Source organism: Thalassophryne amazonica, chromosome 5 (genome assembly GCF_902500255.1).
Source record: "Thalassophryne amazonica chromosome 5, fThaAma1.1, whole genome shotgun sequence".
NCBI classification, from domain to species: Eukaryota; Metazoa; Chordata; class Actinopteri; order Batrachoidiformes; family Batrachoididae; genus Thalassophryne; species Thalassophryne amazonica.
This window is the reverse complement of record NC_047107.1, coordinates 53697478-53724586: the sequence shown is the minus strand read 5'-3', so window position 1 is coordinate 53724586 and position 27109 is coordinate 53697478. Positions and strand designations below refer to the sequence as shown.

The window sequence follows — 27109 nt, the reverse complement described above, 5'->3', positions numbered from 1 at the left end:
AATGGAAGATGTTCGGATCCACCAGGACTTTTTCTAGAGCTGACCACCCATCTAAACTGAGTGATCCTGGAGGAAGGGCCTTAGTCAGGGAGGTGATAAGAGCCCGATGGTCACTCTGTCAGTGCTCTAGCATTCCTCTGTGGAGCTGTCCACTATCCAAATACTTTTTGAACCAACTGTGTGATTTAGTGCAATTATTTTGAGGAATAGCTACTTTCTTCACTTTACTCTCTTTAAAGTAAAAAATGAAATAGAACGCAATGCTGAAATCCCCTCAGCCGTATGAGCATAGGATCAATGAAAGAGTGTATAGAAAGAATGTTGTTATGTGTCGGACGCAGCTCGGAGAACTGACCAGCGTTTGAAGGACCCAGTATGAAATAAGCAGAGCACGGTACAAAGGCTAACTGAATTTAATACATAACAGTGATACAAAAATAACAGAAAGTGCGGTCTGGCGTGGTGCGCTCCCAGCAGCGCTAACGGTCCGGAGCCAGAAGCTGTTCGGACCCAAGGACCCCGCCGACACCCCCCAGGTGGCCGCAACAAACCGAGTCTGTGAAAGAAGGAACCATTATGTGAGTCCACACTCTACACACAGAGAGAACACTTAAAGGTGTACAAACAGCAAACACTTCCTGGCTTGATTACTAATCAGCTTCCCAACCTGCAGGCATGGAACATCCAGTTCACAAAACTCCACTGCAGTGGAAGCCGATACATGACTAACATACAGCTCAATATAATAAAGGTGTGAGGGACACCACATTTACTGACTGTATAAATGTTAGTGACAAAATCTAACGTACCTCAGGAAGTGTGCTGACTAGCGTGAGACCTCACCCCCTCCTCTTTCACAGACCGTGCATCAAACCCTGGACGTTCTCTGCATCCACTGATGATGAGATGGCTCCCGAGACGACGATCTCACCCGTCTGGTCACAAGGTCGAGTCTCTGGCAAATACACACTGTATACTCCAGTCTTAAATGCCACCATGTTCCAATCCATATAGATGCACCTCAGCTGTGAGTCCTGACGAGCCGCAGGTGATCAGGGTGAGGTCCTGATAACCTCAGCAACACAGCCACTCAGTCCCAAATGCAAGCCACCTGGAAGGAAAAACAAAAGACAGAAACAAAAAGGCAGCCAGGCCCCCCAGCCATACAACAAATGTGACCTTTTGACACCTTAGAACAGGTCAAGGTTAGCCATCTCTGAACTTGTCCCAGGTCTGTGTCTCAAGAATGCTCCCTGTGAATTTGAAGACTCTGGCAGTAATAGAACTGGACTTACGCTGAGCACAGACAGATGGACAGGCAGGCAGACAGATGGACGCAAGGCCTTCGTAATACCCGATGGTCATAATTTGGCCTCGGGTAAAAATGGCACATGTTAAAACCTAACAACTAAGACTTTATTAAAGCTGTTTTAAACTCAGAATGTGTCTGTCTGGAGCTAAAAATAAGTCAGTTTTACCAGACTGGGAGAGTCATTGATTTATCACAGCCATTGCTGTGAGATATTGGACTTGCTACCAGCAGTGGACAGTGTCCTTCGCTGTGGAGAAGGACAATCATCTCTGCAGCAATCCACCAATCAGGCATGTATGGTAGAGTGGCCAGACGGCACCCAGTCCTTACTAAAAGGTACATGGCGCCCCACCTGGAGTTTGCCAACCATGAGAAACAAAATTCTCTGGTCTGATGAGACAAAGATTAAACTCTTCGGCGTGAATGCTCGGCAGGAGGAAACCAGGCACCATCCCTACAGTGAAGCATGGTGGTGGCAGCATCATGCTGTGTGTTTTTCAGCAGTAGGAACTGGGAGACTAGTCAGGATTGAGGGAAAGATGAATGCAGCAACGTACAGAGACATCCTGGATGAAGACCTGTTCCAGAACACTCTTGACCTCAGACTAGGGAGATGGTTCATCTTTCAGCAGGACAATGACCCTAAACACACAGCCAAGATATCAAAGGAGTGGCTTCAGATCAACTCTGTGAATGTCCTTGAGTGGCCCAGTCAGAGCCAGACCTGAATCAGATTGAACATCTCTGGAGAGATCAGAAAATGGCTGTGCACCGACGCTCCCCAACCTGATGGAGCTTGAGAGGTGCTGCAAAGAGGAATGAGCAAAACTGCCCAAAGATGCACCAAGCTTGTGGCATCATATTCAAGAAGTCTTGAGGCTGTAATTGCTGCCAAAGGTGCATCAACAAAGTATTGAGCAAAGGATGTGAATACCTATGTACATGTGAGTTCTTAGTTTTTATTTTTAATATACAGTGGTCCCTCTCTATAACGCGGTTCACTTGCCGCGGCCTTGCAGTTTCACAGATTTTTTTAGTGCAATTTTGCATGCTTCTTCTTTTTTTTTTTTAACAGCGCATTGAGTTCTGCATCCTTATCAGGCAGGCCGGTCACGAAACTGGTCGGCAGCACCGCGATTGCTCTCACTGCCTCCAATGCGCTTCCTGAGTCTGCAGGCTCGGTAAGCGCTGCAGCGGGCCACTTACACCGCCCCACTGTCTGCTGTGCGGAGTTGCGGCCAAAATCTGGCAACAGGGCCAGAGACTACGCTCGCTGTTTTGATGCAGAGCGCTCCAGCAGCCCGCAAGGATAGAATTCTTGTGTAAAAATCCGCAGTGCTGCATGTTCTTGGTAACCGCAGCTGCAGAGCTCCGTATCTTTTTAATGACGTGGATTCTTTGTGGGTCCCGCATCCGTCCCGCAACGGTAACACAGGAGGCAGTGAGCTAAGAAACAACACACGCATTGTGTTCTGCATGTGCCTGTTTATAATCTTCTCACCCAGAAGAAAAAAGAGCGGCAACAACTACCCATAACTGTGTTCTTCACTCGGAAAAGACACCTGCAACAAGGTGTCACTTAGTGGAAAAAGATGCGACAGCGGAGCGGCGCCAGGACGAAGAGGCGTGATCAGAGGAACTGTGAAATACTGGTGAGTCACTATTAATAATTTTTTATGTGTCCAACCTCTTAGGTTGATTGTTAAAATTAAATTTGTTAGTTCTAAAAGCCATCATAATTATTTATAGGAAAACGTTCTATTTTTATTTCTCAAACAAATGTTTGGGCCTGAAAACAGGTTTTGATCTTTGGATTCATTCTATAATACTGGACTTATTTTTCTACTAAGGTTTGAACTTTGAGAGTGTTTACACAGGAGAGAAAAGTGAGAAAATGTTAATGCCTGTTTGAGAAAAGTGTATAAAGTGTGTAGTGAGGGGTTTTACAGCCTTAAAACGTCTATAATAATTGTAAAAAATAACGGTGACTACTTTGCGGATTTCACCTATCGCGGGTTATTTTTAGAACGTAACTCCCACGATAAACGAGGGACCACTGTATTTGCAAAAAACAAACAAAAAAAAAAACACCCAACTTTTTTATGTTATCATTATTTGGTGTTATGAGTAGAAGTTTGAGGGGAAAATGAGTTTACTCCATTTTGGAATAAGGCTGTAAGTGTAACATAACAAAATGTGGAAAAAGTGAAGCACTGTGAATACTTTCTGGATGCACTGTAACTCGTACAAAAGAAACATCCTAAACAGGATATGTGGGGAAACAGCATGAGTGACATTTTCTTTTCTATTCAGAACTCACTTTGCTTTAACTATGAAGTTGTATGTATCATTCCAATGTGCCAGCAGGTCAGTGGCCTCTTCATCATAGACCCTCACGTTGTGATAACTGAACGTGCCTGGAAAGAAGTTATCTATCTCTCTGGTGACATTGAGGATATAGCCCACCCTGGGAAGAAGTGATAACATTAACTCATTACAAAATTCTTACTGGTCCACATCACAAAGAAAATATGTTTTCTGATTGGTTATCTTAACTCCTCAACAGCAAACAATAAATTACCCCGAAACTTGCAGCTCCTCCAAATTAGATGCATTCCATTCAGAGCCCTACCAGATGGAATGAAATGGTTTAGTAAAGATTTATTTGTTTTTGTAAAAACACATAACTGGTGGGGATGCAAGAGTTAATGTCAGTTACACACCAGGTAAACGTGGTCAAAGATGAGTGTAGCTTTGTCCATCTGACCCAAGATCAGCAGCATTTCATTGTCAATAAACTCTTTGTACTCCTTCAGATTGCAGTTCATGTGGTGCTCCAATTCTGTGCGGATCTGACAAATAGAACTCAGCATTATACACCAAGATTACATTTTATACAGTATAATGTGATCTATGTGAAAAATGTTTGTGAGGTGATATATCTGAGGTACTTCAGAAGAGTCAATATGGGAAGCATTATAACCCTAAAAATCCTGTAAATCTGTAACAGTTAAACTGCTGAGAGCCAAACATGAACAGAAATGTAATCCTCCCATCAATTTTCTGAATCCATTTATCATAGTTTAAAGGTCATGGCAGGGCTGAAGCCTATCTCTGTAATCATTGGGCAAGAGGCAGGGTACACCCTGGACAGGCCAACAGTCTATCACAGGGCCAAGACAGACAAACTCATTCACCCTCTCACTCACACCTACAGTCAGTTTGGAGTCACCAATTCCCCTAACCTGCATGTCTTTGATGGTGCTGGAGCACTGGGAGGAAACCCACACAAACACGGGGAGAACATACAAACTCTCCACAGAAAGGTCCCTGTCTGAAGCGAACCTGGGACCTTCTCGCTGTGAGACAACAGTGGTAACCACTCAGCTGCCATGCTGCCCCCCCACAAAATGAGACAGGAAAAAATGATCGCTAGATATTCTTTTGCAAAATGTAGGAACATACATCACAAAACACTAACAGGTATGCAAAAATAGATTTGTCTGATTTGGAAAACCTTAAAATTATACTTAGGGCCCTGTCACACCTTCACGATTTAGCCAGCATATGCCGACTTACTAAAAATTTGGCAAATATGATGAATACGTTGAATAAGTTATGCAGCTGTCACACCATGACAATTTAGCCAGCGTATGCTGACAGCCCTGTTTCCACCGAGCGATCCGGATCAGAATGGCACAGTATGGTACGGGTCGGAACAGGTAAATCTGGCTTGGTTTGCATTTCCACCACCGGCAGAACCCTTTAGTTTGGCAGGTGGAGCACGCAGATGTTGACAAGCATGTCACTGAGCACTTGTATGCTTTCGCACTGCCTCTCACCTCCAAACAGAGGCCAAACAGAGTAATTTAACATTTTTTAAATTTAATTTAATTTTTGTCTTGGTGGATCATGGGATTTATTTTCATCTTGTGCAGAATGCTGAAGAATTGACTCATGCCTGTGGTAAACGCTAACGTGAATGAATGAGGCGTTGGTGCTTTTTCAACTTTTAAAATAATTGTCTTGTTGTGGCACAAAACGCCGACGTTCTTTGGTTCAGGCTGAGAAACACACTGGGTGCAGACAAACACAGAGGGCCTTCTTTTTAAATGTTACATTTATTTCAGACAAGGAATTAAAGTATTTTCAGATGTTGCTTTCCAAAATCAGGGTGCCGGTGGAAATTGGGCTACTGCTGGGCGAAGACGACGAAGAAGAGGAGGAAAACGTTGCCACGAACAGCGGGAGAAGAAGAAAACTAGAAGGGTGGAAATGAGAGTGGGGACTTTGAATGTTGGTAGTATGACTAGAAAAAGGGAGAGAGCTGGCTGATATGATGGAGAGGAGAAAGGTAGACATATTGTGTGTGCAAGAGACCAAGTGGAAGGGAAGTAAGAGCAGGAGCATCGGCGGTGGGTACAAGTTGTTGTACCATGGTGAGGACAGGAAGAGAAATGGTGTTGGGGTCATTTTAAAGGAAGAGTATGTTAAAGTGTGTTGGAGGTTAAGCGAGTGTCTGACAGGGTGATGAGTGTGAAGTTGGAAATTGAAGGGGTGATGATGAATATCATCAGTGCATATGCCCCACAGGTTGGTTGTGAGATGAAGGAGAAAGAAGATTTCTGGAATGTGTTAGATGAGGTGGTGGAGAGTGTGCCCAAGCATGAAAGAGTGGTGATAGGAGCAGACTTCAATGGGCATGTTGGTGAAGGGAACAGAGGTGATGAGGAAGTAATGGGTAGATATGGTATCAAGGATAGGAATGGGGAAGGACAGATGGTAGTTGATTTTGCAAAAAGGATGGAAATGGCTGTGGTGAATACCTACTTTAAGAAAAGGGAGGAGCACAGGGTAACATATAACACTGTTGTGTGAAATTTAGCGAGCAGGTGAGAGAAGCACTGGTTGGAGGGGAAGCAATTTTGGACAACTGGAATAGTACTGCAGATGTGGTGAGGGAGACAGCTAGAGAAGTACTGGGTATGACATCTGGACAGTGGAAGGAAGACAAGGAGACTTGGTGGTGGAATGAAGAGGTCCAGGAAAGCATAAGGAGAAAGAGGTTGGCGAAAAAGTTTTGGGATAGTCGGAGAGATGAAGAAAGTAGACAGGAGTACAAGGAGATGCGGCGTAAGGTGAAAAGAGAAGTGGCAAAAACAAAGGAAAAGGCATATTGCGAGCTGTACAAGAAGTTGAATAGTAAGGAAGGAGAAAAGGACTTGTACCGATTGGCCAGACAAAGGGACAGAGCTGGAAAGGATGTGCAGCAGGTTAGGGTGGTAAAAGATGCACATGGTAATGTGCTGACAAGTGAGGAGTGTGTGCTGAGAAGGTGGAGGGAATATTTTGCAGAGTTGATGAATAAAGAAAATGAGCGAGAGAAAAGGCTGCATGATGTGGTGAGAGTAAATCGGGAAGTACAAGAGATTAGCAAGGAAGAAGTGAGGGCTGCTATGAAGAGGATGAAGATGACATTCCAGTGGAGGCATGGAAATGTCTAGGAGAGATGGCAGTACAGTTTCTAACCAGATTGTTTAATAAAATCTTGGAAAGTGAGAGCATGCCTGAGGAGTGGAGATGAAGTGTGCTGGCTCCTATTTTCAAGAACAAGGGTGATGTGCAGAGCTGCAGTAACTACAGAGGCATAAAGCTGATCAGCCACAGCATGAAGTTATGGGAAAGAGTAGTAGAAGCTAGGCTTAGAAAACAGGTGAAGATCTGTGAGCAGCAATATGGTTTCATGCCGAGAAAGAGCACTACAGATGCAATGTTTGCTCTGAGAATACTGTTGGAAAAGTACAGAGAAGGACAGAAAGAGTTACATTGTGTGTTTGTGGACTTAGAAAAAGCTTATGATAGGGTACCAAGAGAAGAGTTGTGGTACTGTATGAGGAAGTCTGGAGTGGCAGAGAAGTATGTTAGGGTAGTGCAGGACATGTACAAGAATAGTGTGACAGCGGTGAGATGCGCAGTCGGAATGACAGACTCATTCAAGGTGGAGGTGGGATTACACCAAGGATCAGCTCTGAGTCCTTTCTTGTTTGCAGTGGTGATGGACAGGTTGATGGATGAGATCAGACAGGAGTCCCCATGGACTATGATGTTTGCAGATGACATTGTGATCTGTAGTGAGAGTAGAGAGCAAGTTGAGTCTAGTCTGGAGAAGTGGAGATATGCTTTGGAGAAAAGGGGAATTAAAGTCTGTAGAAGCAAGACTGAGTACATGTGTGTGAATGAGAGGGAGCCCAGTGGAATAGTGCAGTTACAAGGAGTAGAAGTGGTGAAAGTAGATGAGTTTAAATATTTGGGGTCAACTGTTCAAAGTAATGGAGAGTGTGGTAGAGAGGTGAAGAAGAGAGTGCAGGCAGGGTGGAGTGGGTGGAGAAAGGTGGCAGGAGTGATTTGTGACCGAAGAATATCAGCAAGGGTGAAGGGGAAAGTTTACAAAACAGTAGTGAGACCAGCTATGTTGTATGGTTTAGAGACAGTGGCACTAACAAAAAGACAGGAGGAAGAGCTGGAGGTGGCAGAGCTGAAGATGTTGAGATTCTCTTTGGGAGTGACAAGAATGGACAAGATTAGGAATTAACATATCAGAGGGACAGCTCAGGTGGGACGGTTTGGAGACAAAGTCAGAGAGGCGAGATTGAGATGGTTTGGACATGTGCAGAGGAGGGACCCAGGGTATACAGGGAGAAGGATGCTGAGGATGGAGCCACCAGGCAGGAGGAGAAGAGGGAGACCAAAGAGGAGGTTCATGGATGTGCTGAGAGAGGACATGCAGGTGGTTGGTGTGACAGAGGAAGATACAGAGGACAGGGTGAGATGGAAACGATTGATCTGCTGTGGCGAACCCTAACGGGAACAGCCGAAAGACAAAGAAGAAGAAGAAGAAGAAGCTTTCCAAAATCAGGGCATTTTATGTGGATGAGTTTTCATCAGGCTGTGATGATGAATCCGACTGAAACGAACAGGTAAGATTAAGACTTCATATTTACTCAGAATGGTTTTAACATTTCAAACAGTCTGAACTGTTTGCATGACCGCAGCTTTCAGTTGTTGAGCCAATCAATGGACAGCATCAATGGACGTTTTATGGCTTATGAGTAACTTATAAGAAACGTGTGTCAACAATCACATAACTTACCTACAATTTATGGTCAGCATATGCTGACCATAAGTCGCATGCCATTGTATGTCTCATACCCATGCCAGCGTATGAGACATGTGCTGGCATGCGTTGAAAATATTGTGCATGCCCAAAATGTTTTAACATACCCACTGTACTATGCTGTATACCAGCGTGCTTCAATGTGCCCAAAACGTACACAAAACTTACCCATAAGACATACGCCATCGCATTTGGCGTATTTTTCATATGTCCCCAAAAGCTGACTAAATCGACAAGGTGCGACAGGCCTGTTAAAATCTCTCAAAGCATATTTATAATTGGGTTGAAGCCTTAAAAAAAAAAAAAAAGAAATTTAGGTGTAACAAATTACAGCATGTATTTAAAATGGTACAAGATTCACTTTCTCAGTGTGTGAACATTTTGTCTCTACTGAAAATGTATGTCATCATAACTAAAAATAAACTAATAAACTAAAATAGAGCAATAAGAAACAGAAATGCTAATTTTTGGCTTTTTCGGTGCCTGAAATATTTTTACCTGTTTAGATGTGACATTCTCAAGATCCTGGCACATCATAATGCTTCTGAGTTTAGCTTTAATAAGGCACTCTGTCCTCTCCCGCTCAGAAGGCCTGCCAAATATCAAGTTTCATTAAAATCTACAAAGCTATGAATAAAGGTCAGTCTCCTTCAACATCAATGAGTCTATGAGCAGTGTTTTATTGTCCAACTAAATCTGATCACAAGTTTTTGTGTGCACTGACTTGTCGACAAACATGGGGGGTGAGTCAGGTCGTGTGGTTTCCAAATCCTTCATGGCGTTCCACTCATTGATGCAGCTTTGTTCTGAAGCTACGCAGCTCTCGTAGTAACCAATCCAGGTGAGCGCTATACCCCCAGGGAAGTAGTTGTACCTGCGTGACACCTCACATGCTTTGTGCAGAACCTGTAGAGCTGACCTAATACAAGGTGATATGGAAAAGATGAGCAAAGAAGACAATTTATTGAGACAAGGGAATGTGAGCTGACTGTCTGTTATATTATGAGACAAGGTAATATTATAGCCAATATCCAGTGGTGGGCACAGTTCCGCTAATCGCTAATTATCAAAGATAATGTTTTCATTATCGGATTAGCTGCTTTTCAGATAACTTTGAAAACCATCATCAGACCAATTATCTTCCGATAAGTTTTGGTCCAATAATTTTTAGACCGCTAACATTTTTGCAGATGTAGTTTTTGTAGTGGATGCGCTATCCTCTACAAACAGAGAAGAGCTGGTTCCAGAATAAACTGCTCTATCCTCTGCAGGCAAAGGAGAACTGGTCATAGAAAAGAAAAAACTCATTTCTTTTGACCCCATACTAATACGCTGACAATAGCACCCAAGTCACCCAGAGGCATAGAGTTTCAACTTTTTTTTTCTCCCTTGTCTGCATATACGCGTATAGTAATGGTAAATGCCACACTGGCAGAACCATTTATGAACATTAATACACATATATGCAATTTATTCTTGCAAGACAGAAGGTATGTGGTGCATGAGTGAATGTGGTGTGTGTGTGTGTGAGACCCCCATCCGCCCTTCCCGATCAGCCTACAGCATCCTACTCAAAGCCAACTGACAACTTCTATCAGGAAGGGCCGACCACCAAAACAACACAAAGACAAGACAAGAACGAGAGACGAGTGGTGAAGACAATAACTGTGACATGAGACACAGAGGAGACAGGGCCCCAGCCATACAACATACCATGACAAACAACCACACATGAACAGTGACAGCAACAGTCTGTTGTCTAATTAGTGAGCATCCATACCCTACTCTAGAACACCGCAGTGTTAGTGAATTGTGGTGACGGCCACAAACACGCAACCATCCACACACAGAGACCTTACCTACAGAACCTTACCATATGACATGGACCACCCCGGCACGTCAGAAGCCACGCGGCCGGCCGCGAGCACCGACGGAAATAGAGTTTTAACTTATGGTTAGAGTTTTAACCAAACTAATTTCAGACAAGTTATTTAAATTAACGTTACGTCTGGAGTTTTATGAAAATATCAGATATATCATATCAGCAAATATCAGCATTAAACTCTTTGTATATTGTGCCTAAAACTCTCGTGAATATATTCTCTGGGTTTATAGACGTTGTTATTGTGTTTGTTTGATGTAAAAATGCCAGAAGAAGCCCACATTGATTTTCCAAAAGCCGAAATTGTTCAGGCCGTGTGATATAACCGGCATCAAAATGCATAGAACACTGCCATCTAGTGGCGACCGGTTATATCACAGTGTTTTAAACCGCAGAATTTTAAAATTATCTGTAGGTTTCCAAAACGTGAGAGACCCCACACGTGGAGATAAAAACAAATCATAAATCTGACAGGTTGAGTTGTACAGTGTGTGGTGTCAGCCACACGGTAAAAACAACACACAGACAAAACAACACACAGACAACAACACACAGACAAAACAACACACAGACAAACAACAGATTTCACACATGAACATTCCCAGGTCAAACACCTTGCTTTCTGATTGGCTGCATGTCACATTTAGTGTTATGTTTCGACGCGGGTTGAGGAGCGGACCTGCGTCAGACGGAACCCAGCGCTAAAAATAACCAGAAAGCGGTTCCAATAACAAAAACAATTTATTTATTTCACCCGCTGGTGCACAACAAAGTGTAAAAACCAAAATAGCATCCTTCTGGTGGAGTGAAGGCTGGCACGCTCTCCAGCGCCCAAAAGGATCGAAGCCCGGCGCTCCTGGACCCACTACCACCGCCAAACACCCCCCAGGTGGACACGACAAACCGACTCTCTGCGAAGCATAGAAGAGGTGAGGTAAGTCAGCAGTTACAACTAATATCCTTCAAAAGACACACACTATCAGCAACACATTCAGGTCTGTATTTTAAGCTTTATGCAAATGAGCAGCTTCTCACAACAGGTGGAGGATCACTTGTCCGCACGCCACAGCAGTGAGAAGCAAGCTGCACAATTCTCATCACAATTCAAGTATACTGCGTAACAAAATACCAAGTTACTATCAACAGTTAGTCAAACACTTAATCACCTCTGATGTGTGCTGACAGCATGTGTCCCTCACCCTTCCTGCTTCACGGGCTCGATGTGTCAAACCCAGGCGCGGTCCTCAGCGTCTCACAAACGAACATCACAAGGTCGAGTTCCCGGCAGTTCTGCTTGAATCACACATGACTTAAATGCAGAACGCCATCCAATTATCTGCTTCAGCTGAAAGTCTTCAAGGCTGCACGTGAGCACCATTCACAGGTGCTGCACATGATGTTGATGAGGGTGAAGGACTCTTCAGCCAGCACCTTCTCCACAGACAAATCAGTTTTCATGCCACCTGGAGAGCAAAGAAAAGAAAAGAACACCAAAATGTCCAGCCACACCCCCAACACACAACAGTACCCCCCCTTTAACGGGAAGCCTCCCGGCGACCGAACAGACCAGGCCCGAGAACAGCACCTCCCTCCGGGGTCCTCGTCAGGAAGCAGACAGCACAACGCTCCCAAGGTCCATCACAGACAGCAGGACAGGGCACCGCAGCTGGAAGGCCGGCTGGCATCAACAAAAACCCCAAAACAGTCCCCAGTACAATCCAACACACAAGAAAAAACACAAAACCCACCCAAAACCTCCCCAGGGGACCGTCCCATCCAACCCCGGGAAGAAAAGAAAAACATCCAAACGCAAAAACCCAACACAGCCCCACAAACACAACACAAACACAAATGCATAAAAGAAAAACAACAAACAACCCCCCCAGAACGACCTGCAGAGCCCAACCCCCCCCCAGAAGGCCTTCACCGCCAGTTCCAGGAGGAACAGCCAGAACCAGAATCCCACAAAGGTCCCCAGGTGTACATGGAGCAAACGGCGCCCCCCAGAGGACCGCACCATCAACCCCAGGAGGTACCCCCCCCACAACCCCGGAACCCCAGACCCGGCCACACTTGGCTAGTCGGCCCCAAGCCAATTTCCCCCCAGAGGACCGCCCCATCAACCCCGGAGGCGGAACCCGGAAGGAAACAAAACAAAACCAAAATCCAACCCCCGGAGGACTACCAAAAACAACCCCGGGGGCAAACAAAACAACCGTAAACCCTGCCACCCTCCCCGGCACCCCGAAAGACCCCAGGTCCCTCCCAGAGCCCCTCGGTGGCCCAATCCTGGCAAACGGCTCAAAACATTAAGCCGGGGAAGGGAACAGGAAAAACTAACCCAGCCCCAACCCCAAGGCGCAGCGGAAAAAACGGAAATACGTCCGGTGCCCCAACTCGACCATACCCCAGCCTCTCGGGAGGGGTGGAACTACCGAAATGGCGAACGGCAACAGATCGGCCCACCCCTCCGACTGAGGTATGTTCCCGCTGCACCACACCCCGGCAACACCAATGACGAACGGTACAAAGGCTCACCGAGGCTGGAGTGGAACCGGGCCCTAACCAAATCAAGAAAAACGCCCCTAACACCCCCCCCCCAGGTGCAGAGGTCTTCTGAGAACGCTCAGCGTGACCAACCTGCACCACCCCACAACCCACAAGACGAACGGTCTTGGGGTAAGTGAGGTTGGGGTTAGGGATGTAGGGAAATAAAAAAACAACAAAATAAAACGACCCAATAACCCAAACAGAAAATACCTAAAAACACATAAAAAAAACAACAATCAAGTGAGCCCAGACGGGCTTCTAACCGCCTAACATTCACTCCACCAGACACGCCTCTGACTCCCCAAACAAATTATAACTCCTATTTTAAGAAAACAAAACATTAACCCATACAAGATTTTTTTTTTTTTGTGTGTGTTATTTTGCCTGTCTCAGAACACCTGGAGATACGTCACCATTATTTTTCTTGACGCTTATATATCGGGGCAATACAGTGGTCTCCGCTCGTCCGAGCTGCATGGGCTCGTCAGCAAGAGGAGCCAGAGGTCCCGTCGGAGGAGCCTCAGTGGGGTGAAGAAGAGGCGGCCCAGATCTGTGTCGGGGAAAACCCTGAGACGAAAAAACCCGCTCTGATGGCCGCCCTCTCTCACATCCATGCTCCTTCATCCGATCATCTAGATGAATCACCAATGATATTAGCTCATCTAAATCGTTTGGCTCGTCACGGACTGCCAGCTCGTCTTTTAATGACTCATTTAACCCATCTACAAACACTCCTCGTAAAGCTGCGGCGTTCCAACCTGACTGAGCAGAAAAAATCCGGAAGTCCACGGAATACTCCGCCGCACTCCGCCTCCCCTGCCTGAGATTCAGCAACCGTTGGGCAACGGTATTCGTTTTCACCAGTCGGTACTCCCGGGAGAAATCCTTAAAGGATCCTAACAATGGCGAGTTGTTACTCCACAATGCTGTGACCCAAGCTAAGGCGTCACCTCGGAGCAAATTTGTCACATACGAAACACGGCTCCCATCAGAAAAGAAGGAAGCCGGTCGCTGAGCAAAAACCAGAGAACATTGCATCAAAAACGAAGCACAGGCTTCGACGTCTCCCGCATAAGGCTCCGGATGACAAATAATCGGTTCGGACGCCGAATCTCTGGGTGACGGAGTTATCTGCACCGGTATCGATGGTGCCGCAGCTGGAGCAGCAGGAAGCGGAACGGCTTGCGCTGCAAGCTCCGTAACACGGGCGTCTGTTTGTTTAATTTGGTTTGCGAGATGCTGTAATTGCTCCCATATTTTCTCCAAGTGTTCTTGAACTTTTTCGGCAAAAGGAACCGCCTCTGCCGCTGGGTCCATTATGGAATGGCCGGGAACTACTGTTATGTGTCGACGCGGGTTGAGGAGCGGACCTGCGTCAGACGGAACCCAGCGCTAAAAATAACCAGAAAGCGGTTCCAATAACAAAAATAATTTATTTATTTCACCCGCTGGTGCACAACAAAGTGTAAAAACCAAAATAGCGTCCTTCTGGAGGAGTGAAGGCTGGCACGCTCTCCAGCGCCCAAAAGGATCGAAGCCCGGCGCTCCTGGACCCACTACCACCGCCAAACACCACCCAGGTGGACACGACAAACCGACTCTCTGCGAAGCATAGAAGAGGTGAGGTAAGTCAGCAGTTACAACTAATATCCTTCAAAAGACACACACTATCAGCAACACATTCAGGTCTGTATTTTAAGCTTTATGCAAATGAGCAGCTTCTCACAACAGGTGGAGGATCACTTGTCCGCACGCCACAGCAGTGAGAAGCAAGCTGCACAATTCTCATCACAATTCAAGTATACTGCATAACAAAATACCAAGTTACTATCAACAGTTAGTCAAACACTTAATCACCTCTGATGTGTGCTGACAGCATGTGTCCCTCACCCTTCCTGCTTCACGGGCTCGATGTGTCAAACCCAGGCGCAGTCCTCAGCGTCTCACAAACGAACATCACAAGGTCGAGTTCCCGGCAGTTCTGCTTGAATCACACATGACTTAAATGCAGAACGCCATCCAATTATCTGCTTCAGCTGAAAGTCTTCAAGGCTGCACGTGAGCACCATTCACAGGTGCTGCACATGATGTTGATGAGGGTGAAGGACTCTTCAGCCAGCACCTTCTCCACAGACAAATCAGTTTTCATGCCACCTGGAGAGCAAAGAAAAGAAAAGAACACCAAAATGTACAGCCACACCCCCCAACACACAACATTTAGCTCCTCACGTCCTTCTTAACCAACACACATGGCAGGAATATCTGATAAGATTATATTTAGCGTCATCATGATTGTCGGGGCGTCCTCAAGATTGCCGGAAGGGGAAAATCGGGTCCGATATCAGCCTAATTATTTTGCCATGTGAAACAGGCTTGATGTTATGACGCCTCACGGAGCAACTGATTGATCTGTTATAACACCGCACCGAGCTGCTAACAGATCGGATGTTATGACACCGCACCGAACATGTTTTCACTATTTGATTTCTTTGTGCGACTGACATCATTATTCAAGCATTCAAAAGGCGATTCCTATTGCCACACAATTCCAACACACGAGAAAGTTTTTTGACATTTCTTGTTATCGAAAGAAACCTCGTCTCCCTAACTGGATAGAGTTGTGATGTCATCACACGTGCGCTTAGGCGCTGTCTAGCGGGATCTTGAAAATTTCTTTCTTTTTTTATACAAATGAAAAAAAATTACATATTTTACAAAAGCACATTTATTTGTAAACACCAACATGTTACATTTATTCACTTCTGTTGGTTTTTACATAGAATGAATGAATCAACCAATCAGTATGAGTGGAGGCTTAGTTACCCATAATCCCCTCTGGGCATCTGTGTGTTAATGTTCAAATCTTCAGAATTAGTGCATTATTTTAAAATTAACAGATATGTATTATATATCACTTTGTACATTTTAAGAGTTTACATTAATGTAGTTATTCTATCCGGAATAATTTTATTTTTAAAACAAAACAATAACTTAAACCTACTTTCCATTTCAAGACCTCTGCCTCATCGCGGGACCACTGTATCCTCTCAGGGTAAATGATATTCTCCTACAGCAGGGGGCAGAGTGCATAAAGACAAGTACTGGCTCATTGGCTGTTTGGGTTTGTGATCGCCATTGGTTCTATCAGAAGCTTTGGCGGTGTTAAACTCAAAATCAGCTTCTTAGTAGCTGAGAGCGTATGGGAGGCAAAATTTAAAGTTATTGGTTATTTGTAGCTTCCGATACGTTTTTAGGCAGTTTAGCATTTAAAAAGATATCTTTTCAGTTAGCTGATTACCAGTTATTGAAGCTAACTTTTTGGTTAGCTGTGCCCACCACTGCCAATATCCTTCACTAGGGAAATGCTTTCTTATAATTCAACAATCATTCAAGGTAAAGTGCTGAGGGGTTTTTAACCATTTAAAAACCAACCGTATGTGTTTGTGTTTTAAAGCAATTTCTGACTACATGAAATATCCACAAGTAAAGTCTTATAACTCTTCAACATATGATGGAGTCATGCACTTTGTACCAAATGACAGAATACCTTTTTAAAATGTCAGAATAAGTAGTTGGCATTAAGTTTTGACATTCTCAGGTTCAACAATATTAAGGCAAATAGGGGAATTTATTTCAAGCTACTTTTTTATGGAATCTTCAGGAATACACTAAGCCATCTCTTTGGAGTAACTTTTATGATGTGTATATATATATATATATATATATATATATATATATATATATATATATATATATACATATACGAGGGCTGTCAATAAAGTATAGGTCCTTTTTATTTTTTTCAAAAACTATATGGATTTCATTCATATGTTTTTACGTCAGACATGCTTGAACCCTCGTGCGCATGCGTGAGTTTTTCCACGCCTGTCGGTGACGTCATTCGCCTGTGAGCACTCCTTGTGGGAGGAGTCGTCCAGCCCCTCGTCGGAATTCCTTTGTCTGAGAAGTTGCTGAGAGACTGGCGCTTTGTTTGATCAAAATTTTTTCTAAACCTGCGAGACACATCGAAGTGGACACGGTTCGAAAAATTAAGCTGGTTTTCAGTTAAAATTTTAACGGCTGATGAGAGATTTTGAGGGGATACTGTCGCTTTAAGGACTTCCCACGGTGCGAGACGTCGCGCAGCGCTCTCAGGTGCCGTCGTCAGCCTGTTTCAAGCTGAAAACCTCCACATTTCAGGCTCTGTTGATCCAGGACGTCGTGAGAGAACAGAGAAGTTTCAGACGAAGTCGGTTTCAGCATTTTATCCGGATATTCCACTGTTAAAGGAGATTTTTTTAATGAAAGACGTGCGGATGGGTCCGCGTGTCGGGACGCAGCCAGCGCGGTGCGGCGGCACAGGAAAAACACCTCCGTGTTGATAACCATTTGTAAAATCCAGGCAGCTTTTGAAGGCTTTCAGTGGAGTGAGTATATGAGAAATTGTTTAACAGCTGGACATGTTCCAACTTGTCCTTAAGGCTTCCAACGGAGGTGTTTTTCCTGTGGCGGAGCATCGCGGCGGCTGTGAGCCGACGCTGCAATCCGTCCGCACGTCTTTCGTTAAAAAAAAATCTCCTTTAACAGTGGAATATCGGGATAAAATGCTGAAACCGACTTCTTCTGAAACTTCTCTGTTCTCTCACGACGTCCTGGATCAACAGAGCCTGAAATGTGGAGGTTTTCAGCTTGAAACAGGCTGACGACGGCACCTGAGAGCGCTGCGCGACGTCTCACACAGTGGGAAGTCCTTAAAGTGACAGTATCACCTCAAAATCTCTCATCAGCCGTTAAAATTTTCACTGAAAACCAGCTTAATTTTTCGAACCGTGTCCACTTCGATGTGTCTAACAGGTTTAGAAAAAATTTTGATCAAACAAAGTGCCAGTCTCTCAGCAACTTCTCAGACAAAGGAATTCCGACGAGGGGCTGGACGACTCCTCCCACAAGGAGTGCTCACAGGCGAATGACGTCACCGACAGGCGTGGAAAAACTCACGCATGCGCACGAGGGTTCAAGCATGTCTGACGTAAAAACATATGAATGAAATCCATATAGTTTTTGAAAAAAATACAAAGGACCTATACTTTATTGACAGACCTCGTATACACACACACACACACTGTATATATAAACGTACTTTTTTCTTCAAGCTTATTAAAAATGGGTACAAAACTGAGAATTTACCTAATTTACCTTCTAGCTTATCTAATTTAATGTGGATCGACATATCTACAGACATTTGTTGACAATGGAGAATAATATGTAGGTGGAAGATTATGAAATCATTGCCCTGCCCTACAACTCTGCAGCAGAATGGAATGTGACCATTACATCAACTCCTGCAGTCTGCTGAAAGACAAAACAGTCATTGTGGCTCCATAGTTTATTACTCACCACATAGCTTGCACTGACACAGGTTTGAAGACATGAGTCCGACCCGCAGTGTTCACTGTAAACCCCCTGAGGAATAAACAATTTTTAGGTCATAAGATGGGCTCCCATGTACGCTATATCAGCATGGACTATATGTAACATCAATAGAAGGTGTTAAAAACAAGAACAGACTTGTAAGCTTTATGTTGCAACTGTAGCCTCATTTAGGGTCACAAGGGTACTCACCCATCTCCATCCAAACGGATCTTTGTATCGCTCCACAGAGGCAGCACCATGCCAACTGAACAGCTTTTGCTGGTCAAGTAGAGGCAAAATTACAAAGAATGCAAATGTGAGAAAACCACTATTTCTTCCACTGGTGTGTGTGGAACGTAAAAGAAAACAAAAACAAACAAACAAACAAACAAACAAACAAAAAGCAAACAAACAACTTAGACCAGCATTCTGTACAGTGCATCTGGAAAGTATTCACAGCACTTCACTCATTCCACATTTTGTCATGTTACAGCCTTATTCCAAAATGGAGTAGATTCATTTTTACCCTCAAAATTCTACTCACAACACCCCATAATGACAACATAAAAAGTCTTTTTTGAAATTTATGCAAATTTATTAAAAATAAAAAACTAAGAAATCACATCCACATAAGTATTCACACCATTTGTTCAATACTTTGTTGATGCACCTTTGGAAGCAATCACAGCCTCAAGTCTTCTTGAATATGATGTCACAAGCTTGGCTCACCTATCTTTGGGCGGTTTTGCACATTCCTCTTTGCTGCACCTCTCAAGCGCCATCAGATTGGATGGGGAGCGACAATGCACAGCCATTTTCAGATCTCTCCAGAGATGTTCAATCTGATTTGGGCTGTGGTTCAAGGACATTCACAGTTGCCCTGAAGCCATGCCTTTGATAGCTTGGCTGTGTGCTTAGGATCACTGTCCTCCATTATGGGGTGTGGTGAGTAGAATATTGAGGGAAAAAATGAATTTACTCCATTTTGGAATAATGCTGTAACATAACAAAATGTGGAAAAAGTGAAGCACTGTGAATGCTTTCTGGATGCACTGTAGACAGGTGTGTGCCTTTCCAAATCATGTCTAATCAACTGAATTTACCCCAGGTCGATTCCAGTTAAGCTATAAACACCTCAAGGATGATCAGTGGAAAGATCATGCACCTGAGCTCAATTTTGAGCTTCACAACAAAGGCTATGAACACTTATGTACATGTGATTTATTAGTTGTTGTTGGTTTTTTTGTTGTAAATCTGAAAAAAAAAAAAAAAAAAAAAAAAAAAAAAACACTTGTCACATTGCCCTAACGGTGTAGAATTTTGAGGGGGGAACAACCAGAATTTCATCCATTTTGAAATAATACTGTAACATAACAAAATGTGGAAAAAGTGAAGTGCTGTGAATACTTTCCAGATGCAGTGTAGATGACATGATTAATATCTGAGAATCTAAATAATTCTCATGAAAACTAAATGACAGAAGGAAATCTTGTAGTTTTAATGCATATTTTTAGCTGCTCCACAAAGAATAATCACAAAGCAATCATTTTCATTGTACCAGTCTTTGTTGGTGAAGTCAATTCCCAGAAGGATATTCTCCTCTGTGTCCTGCCGTCCACTGGTGTAAACAACCACCATGTAGCGCACACGATCTGACCACACACTCTCTAGCCGCACAGCCTACACACAGTGTACAAAATACAGGTCAAATTCAAACCCATTTCTTAATAGTAACATAGTTCATTCTTATACTGAGTGTCCAATATTTCCATTGCTGAACAACTAAATATATGTTATACAGGCACCAAACAACAATTTACAAATCAAATTTAGCCTCAGAATTGCCCTTGTGTGATACAGGATTGTGTAGCTGTCTAGTGCTTTCAAGTACATGCAAAGACTAGACGTGCAAAACTCAAACAGATTGTCAAAGCAGCTTTTAAAATCTGATCTAATAAACCAACGTTAAAATTTGTGCATGGGTGACAGCAAGTTCAATGTCAGAACAAACTGAATATAATGAGGCGAGTGAGCCTTCACAAAGCGTGAAAGCACAGTGGTGGTAAACATTAAGTTAAAAACACACTTCTACATTAACACATAAATAGCCCATGGAAACATTTGGTAATACTCTTCTGAGTCTGTTAACATACGCTCTCTTTACCCAATAATTACAGTGAGCAAATAAGAGTGTTAAACACAATAAAAAGTATTCTGGAAAGCTGGGTTTGTCAAGCTGTTACTCACTGACATCTGTTTGTGCATGTTTTTAATATGTGTACATACAGTATGTATGCCGTCTCTCACCAGTTTGATTCTGTCCTCCGAGCGAATAATGTTTATCATCACCTGAAGGTGCTGAGGTAAGTCACCTGTTGAAGAAGAGCATAAAGGAAATGACATGTTACAAGCACTTGGGTAGTTAGTGTCAGTGATGGAAATCTACACTAAAAGCCTAAACATATGTTATATTTTGACAACACCAACCATGGACACTTAGGAGGGCTATGAATGTTTGGGGATACAACCATTTTGCAACCCACAGCCCTGAATCATAATTTGATTAGCTTTTGCTAGAAACCAAGGAAAATCTATGTTTGTTTTTTTTTTTTTTGTATTTGATCCAAAAAAAAGTCCACTGTGTTCACGAAAAAATTGAACGTTTAATTTTTTGCGTCCATTTCACAGGCCACGTAGGGCTGCATAAGCTTGGTGTAATCGGTACACCGCATTGCGTGACTCTACTTTGACCCTGTGTGGAAGGGACTTAACATTGAAATTTTTATACTCAGTTGCATTTGGGTGGATTTCCAAAAACTAGAACCCTGGTTGAATAACAAACAAAAAGGGAAAAAGATCCAAAATGTTTAACTGTTAAAAGAACTGTATTCTATATTCCAGAACAATAAAAAGAAGATGTAATATAAAGTCAAATTAGTCAATAGTCAAGCTGCGGCAAGTCATTACAGAGAACAAAATGCAATGGCAGGTTGGCTTTGTTCTTGCATGTGGCATGTAGTTCTTGCATGACCTTAATTGCTCACTCACAGCACTGATTGCTTTCTGATGATGTTTAGTGCCCCTTCACACAACACGATTTAAGCTGACTAGCGCACCAAGGAGGAATTGCATGCCATTCGTGAAAAGTCGGAGCTGCCTCAAACGCCTCGTACATCCTGTCGCCACAACATTCGCGCACACAAGCGGCTGAAAGACAAAGAATGCCCTGCACGTGTGCTTATTCGATACCCCTCTCGGCAGATGTCAGCCAAATTCCAGGTGTCACACACGAACATCTAACACCGCTCGCTGCACACTTAGAAAAGGCAGGGCTATTCACGCATCTGGTACGATAGTGGAGAGCAGGCGATCACATTCGACCTGTGTCTGAAAATTGTCAAAGTGCCACATGAAAGTGGCGTAACCAAGCAATACATATGTGTCAAACTGTGCCGACCACCCAAACCCCAACCTACACAAATGGTGTGTGGAGTATTTCGTCATCTTCTGCCCCCCCCCCCCCCCCCAACACAAATAGCTTATGAAGTGTGTTGTATTATAAATAAGTATTATAAAGTATTATAAAATGTGGTGTTTTTAAATTTTTTTCCTCTGCTATTGTGTGCGCAACTATCCACGTGCTCGCACTATGTTCATGCGTGCAAACACAACTACAGTGACGGTTTCGTGCACGCCTGTCCAAACATGCAATGCCCATGACAGCAGGTGGAATGTTTCGTTGTTCCCCATTTCGTGTTTGGTTCGTGGATTGTCTTCCGGTTTCTGCATCTTTTGTGTTATTTATCTTAATTTTGATAGTTCATGTTTCCAGTGATTTGTTAAGCATTTCAAAGCAGTCCTGTAGGGTTGTAAAGGCCCCCTGACATGAGCATGTCTTTGACTCACACACTAGCATGACCTGTGTCATGCTGGAGAGTAAACTTGTCTTTAATGGGTGCAGACAGGATGCGAGAAAGTGTGCTATTGCACACAGAGAATTTTGAAATGTTAAAAAAAATCTTTCACGCATAAATGTCGTACTACGTGGCACGATCTAATCACCAACACGATGTGCAGCTCGTCAACTGGAGTAAAGAAGTGAACAGAGCGAGTGATGACGTCAGCGGATCGCATCAGAGCTCAGCTCGTCTGAACGATTATAACAAGATGTTAAATCTACTATAAACACTTCTGTGATTCAGGAAGTGATTATAGCCATTTTCAACGGCCAATTTGCGGAGAAAATGATTAATCTGACACGAAATAATTATTTTATATACACAGCGTCCAGCACAGAGTGCGTAGCAGGCGGTAGAACAAAGAACGTCCAGCTGGGAACACAGCGGATGGGATCGTCAGGATGACATACGTGCTACTGCGTGAATCAAAGACATGCTCGTGTCAGGGGGCCTTAAGGCTTGCGATAGCTCTGCATAATCTTTAGGTCTATACATTTGGTCACTGAACCAGTGGTCCGCCCAGTCATGTGAAATGAACTGGAAGACCGTCTGCAATCTTTCTGTTACATGTGGAATGAGGAAAAATACAAGAAGGGTTAAGACTGCTCATGAATTCCATCTGGCATTAAAGATATTCGTAATTTTCTGAAACTTGATGAAAGGCAAGTCTCCATTTTCTGGGAGAACCTGAAGGCACGGGTTAAATGGAACAGAAACTTCATATCTCTCCAGACAGCCTGATCTTCAATGACATGAGTTCCATTCTGGAAGGAGCCTTGGCGTTCGTCATAACTTGTCATGGGTTCTTTGACAAAAAAAAAAAAAAAATGATGTTCTGTGACTTGCTTGCACCTGTTAGCTCCCGAGTCATAACAATGTGCAGGATTCTGTCCAAGACATGGTGTTGGCAGCTCCTGAATTGTGGCTTGCCATAGCCTTTGCTCAAGAACATTCTCTGCAGTCTAATCACTAATCAGTAATAATCACTGAGATTGCGTCCCACAGGTGAAATTTGTCCAAGAAGCTTCAATCCTTCTGCAATGGTCTCAGCCTTGCCATCACACAGCTTCAGAGTAGTCAGCTTGATTTCACTTTTCATTCTTGATGACAACCACTTGATATTCATTTCCATCAATATGTTTACCAGACTCCATTTCTAATTGCGTAGGGTATTGATCAAGTATTTCTTCATTTTACCAGGTATCTTGAAAATTGCTTTGTAAATGCCTTGCGGACTACGGGCTGGGGTATCAATGCCCTCCTCTGACAACTGTTGGCAGATTTTTGCAGCTTTTTTGGTGGAGATGTGTGTTCCAGTTACAAGTCTCGTAGCAACTGGGAGATTTGTTATGCCTTCTTGTGGAGGAAGAAGTACCATCACTATCATTTTGATCAACTCTGTCATCTTCACCATAATTGTACTCTTCAGCCTCTTCTTCTTCAGAGTCACTGTCAGTATCCAGGGCTGTTGAGTTTGTTAAAGAATAGGAGGCTTCAGCATCAGAGAATCTTCTTCTCTTGGAAGGATGGATAGTGTGCTTGAATGCAGCTTTGCCTATCGAATAGCCCACTTTGCCCTTGCTTTGGAGTTGGATGGAGTACAGCTTTTTGTCATCAGCACTGAGCCATTCACGGTGTACTTTGATGATATCGAGAATTTCTTCTAATGCCACAAATTTTCCTTTCTTGGCACATTTGTCATACAAATGAAACACATTTTTGAGCTTGGACCGTATTGCTTTCTCGGATATGACTGGAAAATTCAGGTTATCGCTCCACAGTAGTCACCTCTCTTGATAATTCCACCACACTCTCCTTTCTGTCTTTATTTAACTGATTTCCCAAGAAACTGGTACCGACCAACAATCTGCTCCTTGAGTGGCATTCGGCTTCTGCTGGCCAGTGAGGCTTCTTCTACAGGCACATGATGAATGGGACTGGAACTGCACCCAATTTCTCCTCCATTTCTCCTTCTTCTTCTGAACAACTTCAAACTTTTCTTGAATGACATACCACTAGCACTCATGTAGAACTCGCAATGAAACTGAAACAAGGGTGAAAGTGACAGAACTTAATTATTTGCTTCATGACTAAGCATGATGACTCAGCAACACAATTTAATCACCACTGAAGTCTTTGAAAGCCAAGAGTGCTCCATGCAACCTTGACCATATTCAAACAAGTTTTGCATAAGAGTACAAATATGGGTTCATGGGTGAACCTTTTCAAAGATAGCTCATAAGTCAGGGAATTGTTTGCAAGGAAAGGAATTAAAAAGTTGTATCCCTATTAGGCACTTAGTGAGCTACTATAAAGCAGATTGTTCAAGCAGCCTACAGAAGGTATGTTAAGTAACTGCGCTCCCTAGTGGTTAACACTCAGACCTCCTCCAAGCCAATACTTGGAAGCAATAATAAGGTGCAGTGTGTTTCATCATGTTTGCTAAGTCACCAAAAGAAAATACTTTTTCCCTTAGGGAAACTTTGTTGGCTACACTTTGTGGACTTATGTTTGTTTGGCATAAAATCTGATACTTAACTGAAGCTGCATAAAAGAAACAGGTCACAGAAAGGGAATGTCGCAGCTCATTAGCAAAGCTCAGTTGACAGAGCACTGTGTTTAGAAATGTCACAACAGGTAGATAACTCACATTGATCAGAGCATTAATTACAGCTACCAGCATGAAATAAATTGTCCTACTAAGCCGGACAGTTTTACAGAGAACATCTCATCCATAAATTCACTGGAAAAATATAACTGAAGTGACGTTATCTTACACTCTACCATTCTACTACAAAGAAGTTTATGTAACATTTGAATTACTTTGTTGAAATAAAACATTTCATTGACTTTTGAAAAATGTTTTTCACAAAGTACACAGTAAAACCGTCATTGTATAAACTGAATATCTGCACTCACAGGACAAAAGCCAAAGTCCCAATGCTTTTGTATGGTTTTCCATGTAGTAAACACCGTATATAACAGATTTTGTATAAGATATTTCGCTCACATCAGACAAAACGTCCCACCCCATCGTAATGCATTCCATTAAAACCAATTCGCATGTACCGGACAGAGCAGTCTAGATGTGCCCAGTCACAGTGGTATGCACCTAAGATCAAAATTTCAGACCCCTCCATGATTTCTAAGTGGGAGAACTTGCAAAATCGCAGGGTGTTCAAATACTTATTTTCCTCACTGTATATATATCGTCTTTACATGGTGAAATTTCATTGAACTCCATAAGCCAATTTAGGAGGAGATCAATATCATACAGTATGAAGCAACAATGAAAAACAAAAAATGATCTCTCCTTGAAGTCAACAGATCAGAATTATTTTCTTTAATTCACATCTTCATATGGTGTGCTACCACTGTATAAGGTTTCACTGAAAACCACCATCCAGTTTAGAAAGAGTTGTTCTTTTAATTTCACTATCATATGATGTATTGATTAAACACAAAATTCCAATTGTCTCCTCTTCAAGATGTGTGACTGGATTTGCTTTCCTTCATGCACATCTTCATATAGTGTGCTACCACTGTGTTTCACTGAAATCCAGCAAACAGTTTAGGAGGAGTTTCACTTGCAAGACTCATGGACAGACGGATGTCCTATAGGAAAAGCCACAGGCGTGAGTCGCGTGAAGCATGCCTAAGGCACGCGATACATACGCCAATGACGCGTGTCACCTAGGGGTGTCTGGGGGCATGCTTCTGTGGAAGTACTGACATTACACTTTTTCATAAATTGCTTCTCTCCTGTGTGGGTGGTAAAATTGAATTTCCAAAAAATAATTTTTTTTACATATTGCATGCATAGCCTCTAGCCTTTTAATATATTAACCAAGACATAGCTCCTAATGTTTCTCTCCTGCGACTGTTCATAATTGGGGAAAAATTTAAATAATTGGTAAATGCCAATATGCATCTGCTTCTCTCCTGTGTGTTTTCTGAATTCATTTGCCAGTATGTATTTTGATAAAGCAAATCAAATTCTTTTATTTCAACATTTAACCTCCTAAGACCCGGAGCTCCTCATGAAACAAAACTTAGTTTATGGACTAGACAACCAAAAATGTCATGTCTCTCTCTCTCTCTCCTCCTTCTCGCTCTCTCTCCTGTCTGTCTCTCTCTCTCTCTCTCTCTCTCTCTCCTCCCTCTCTCTCTCTCCTGTCTGTCTCTCGCTCTCTCTCTCTCCTGTCTCTCTCCTGTCTCTCTCTCCCTCTCTCTCTCCTGTCTCTCTCTCTCTCTCTCCTGTCTGTCTCTCGCTCTCTCTCTCGTGTCTTTCCTTCTCTCTCTCCTCCCTCTCTCTCTCTCCTGTCTGTCTCTCTCTCTCCCCTCCCTCTCTCTCTCTCTCTCTCCTGTCTGTCTCTCGTGCACTCTCTCCTGTCTGTCTCTCGCTCTCTCCTCCCTCTCTCTCTCCTGTTTGTCTCTCTCTCTCTCCTCCCTCTCTCTCTCTCCTGTCTCTCTCTCCTGTCTTTCCCTCTCTCTCCCCTCCCTCTCTCTCTCTCCTGTCTGTCTCTCATGCTCTCTCTCCTGTCTCTCTCTCTCTTTCCTCCTCTCTCTCTCTCCTGTCTGTCTCTCTCTCTCTCCTGTCTGTCTCTCGTGCTCTCTCTCCTGTCTGTCTCTCTCGCTCTCCTCTCCTCCCTCTCTCTCCTGTCTGTCTCTCGTGCTCTCTCTCCTGTCTGTCTCTCGCTCTCTCTCCTCCCTCTCTCTCCTCCCTCTCTCTCTCTCTCCTGTCTGTCTCTCACTCTCTCTCTCCTGTCTTTCCCTCTCTCTCCCCTCCCTCTCTCTCTCTCCTGTCTGTCTCTCATGCT

The 27109-nt window shown here is 43.5% G+C and overlaps 1 protein-coding gene across 3 annotated transcripts in view; it reads right to left on the bottom strand.

Annotated features, from left to right (window-relative positions):
- ssh1a (slingshot protein phosphatase 1a) overlaps positions 1 to 27109 on the bottom strand; it is a 78464-nt gene that overhangs the window by 2975 nt on the left and 48380 nt on the right. For all 3 annotated transcript variants that reach the window (XM_034170273.1, XM_034170275.1, XM_034170274.1), the window contains 9 exons: positions 20638 to 20702; positions 19889 to 20010; positions 18541 to 18609; positions 18316 to 18381; positions 9211 to 9405; positions 8985 to 9078; positions 4036 to 4164; positions 3894 to 3940; positions 3633 to 3779 (listed from right to left, as the gene is read on the bottom strand). In XM_034170273.1, coding sequence (XP_034026164.1) covers positions 3633 to 3779; positions 3894 to 3940; positions 4036 to 4164; positions 8985 to 9078; positions 9211 to 9405; positions 18316 to 18381; positions 18541 to 18609; positions 19889 to 20010; positions 20638 to 20702 — 934 coding nt within the window. The remainder of the gene's footprint in view (positions 1 to 3632; positions 3780 to 3893; positions 3941 to 4035; positions 4165 to 8984; positions 9079 to 9210; positions 9406 to 18315; positions 18382 to 18540; positions 18610 to 19888; positions 20011 to 20637; positions 20703 to 27109) is intronic.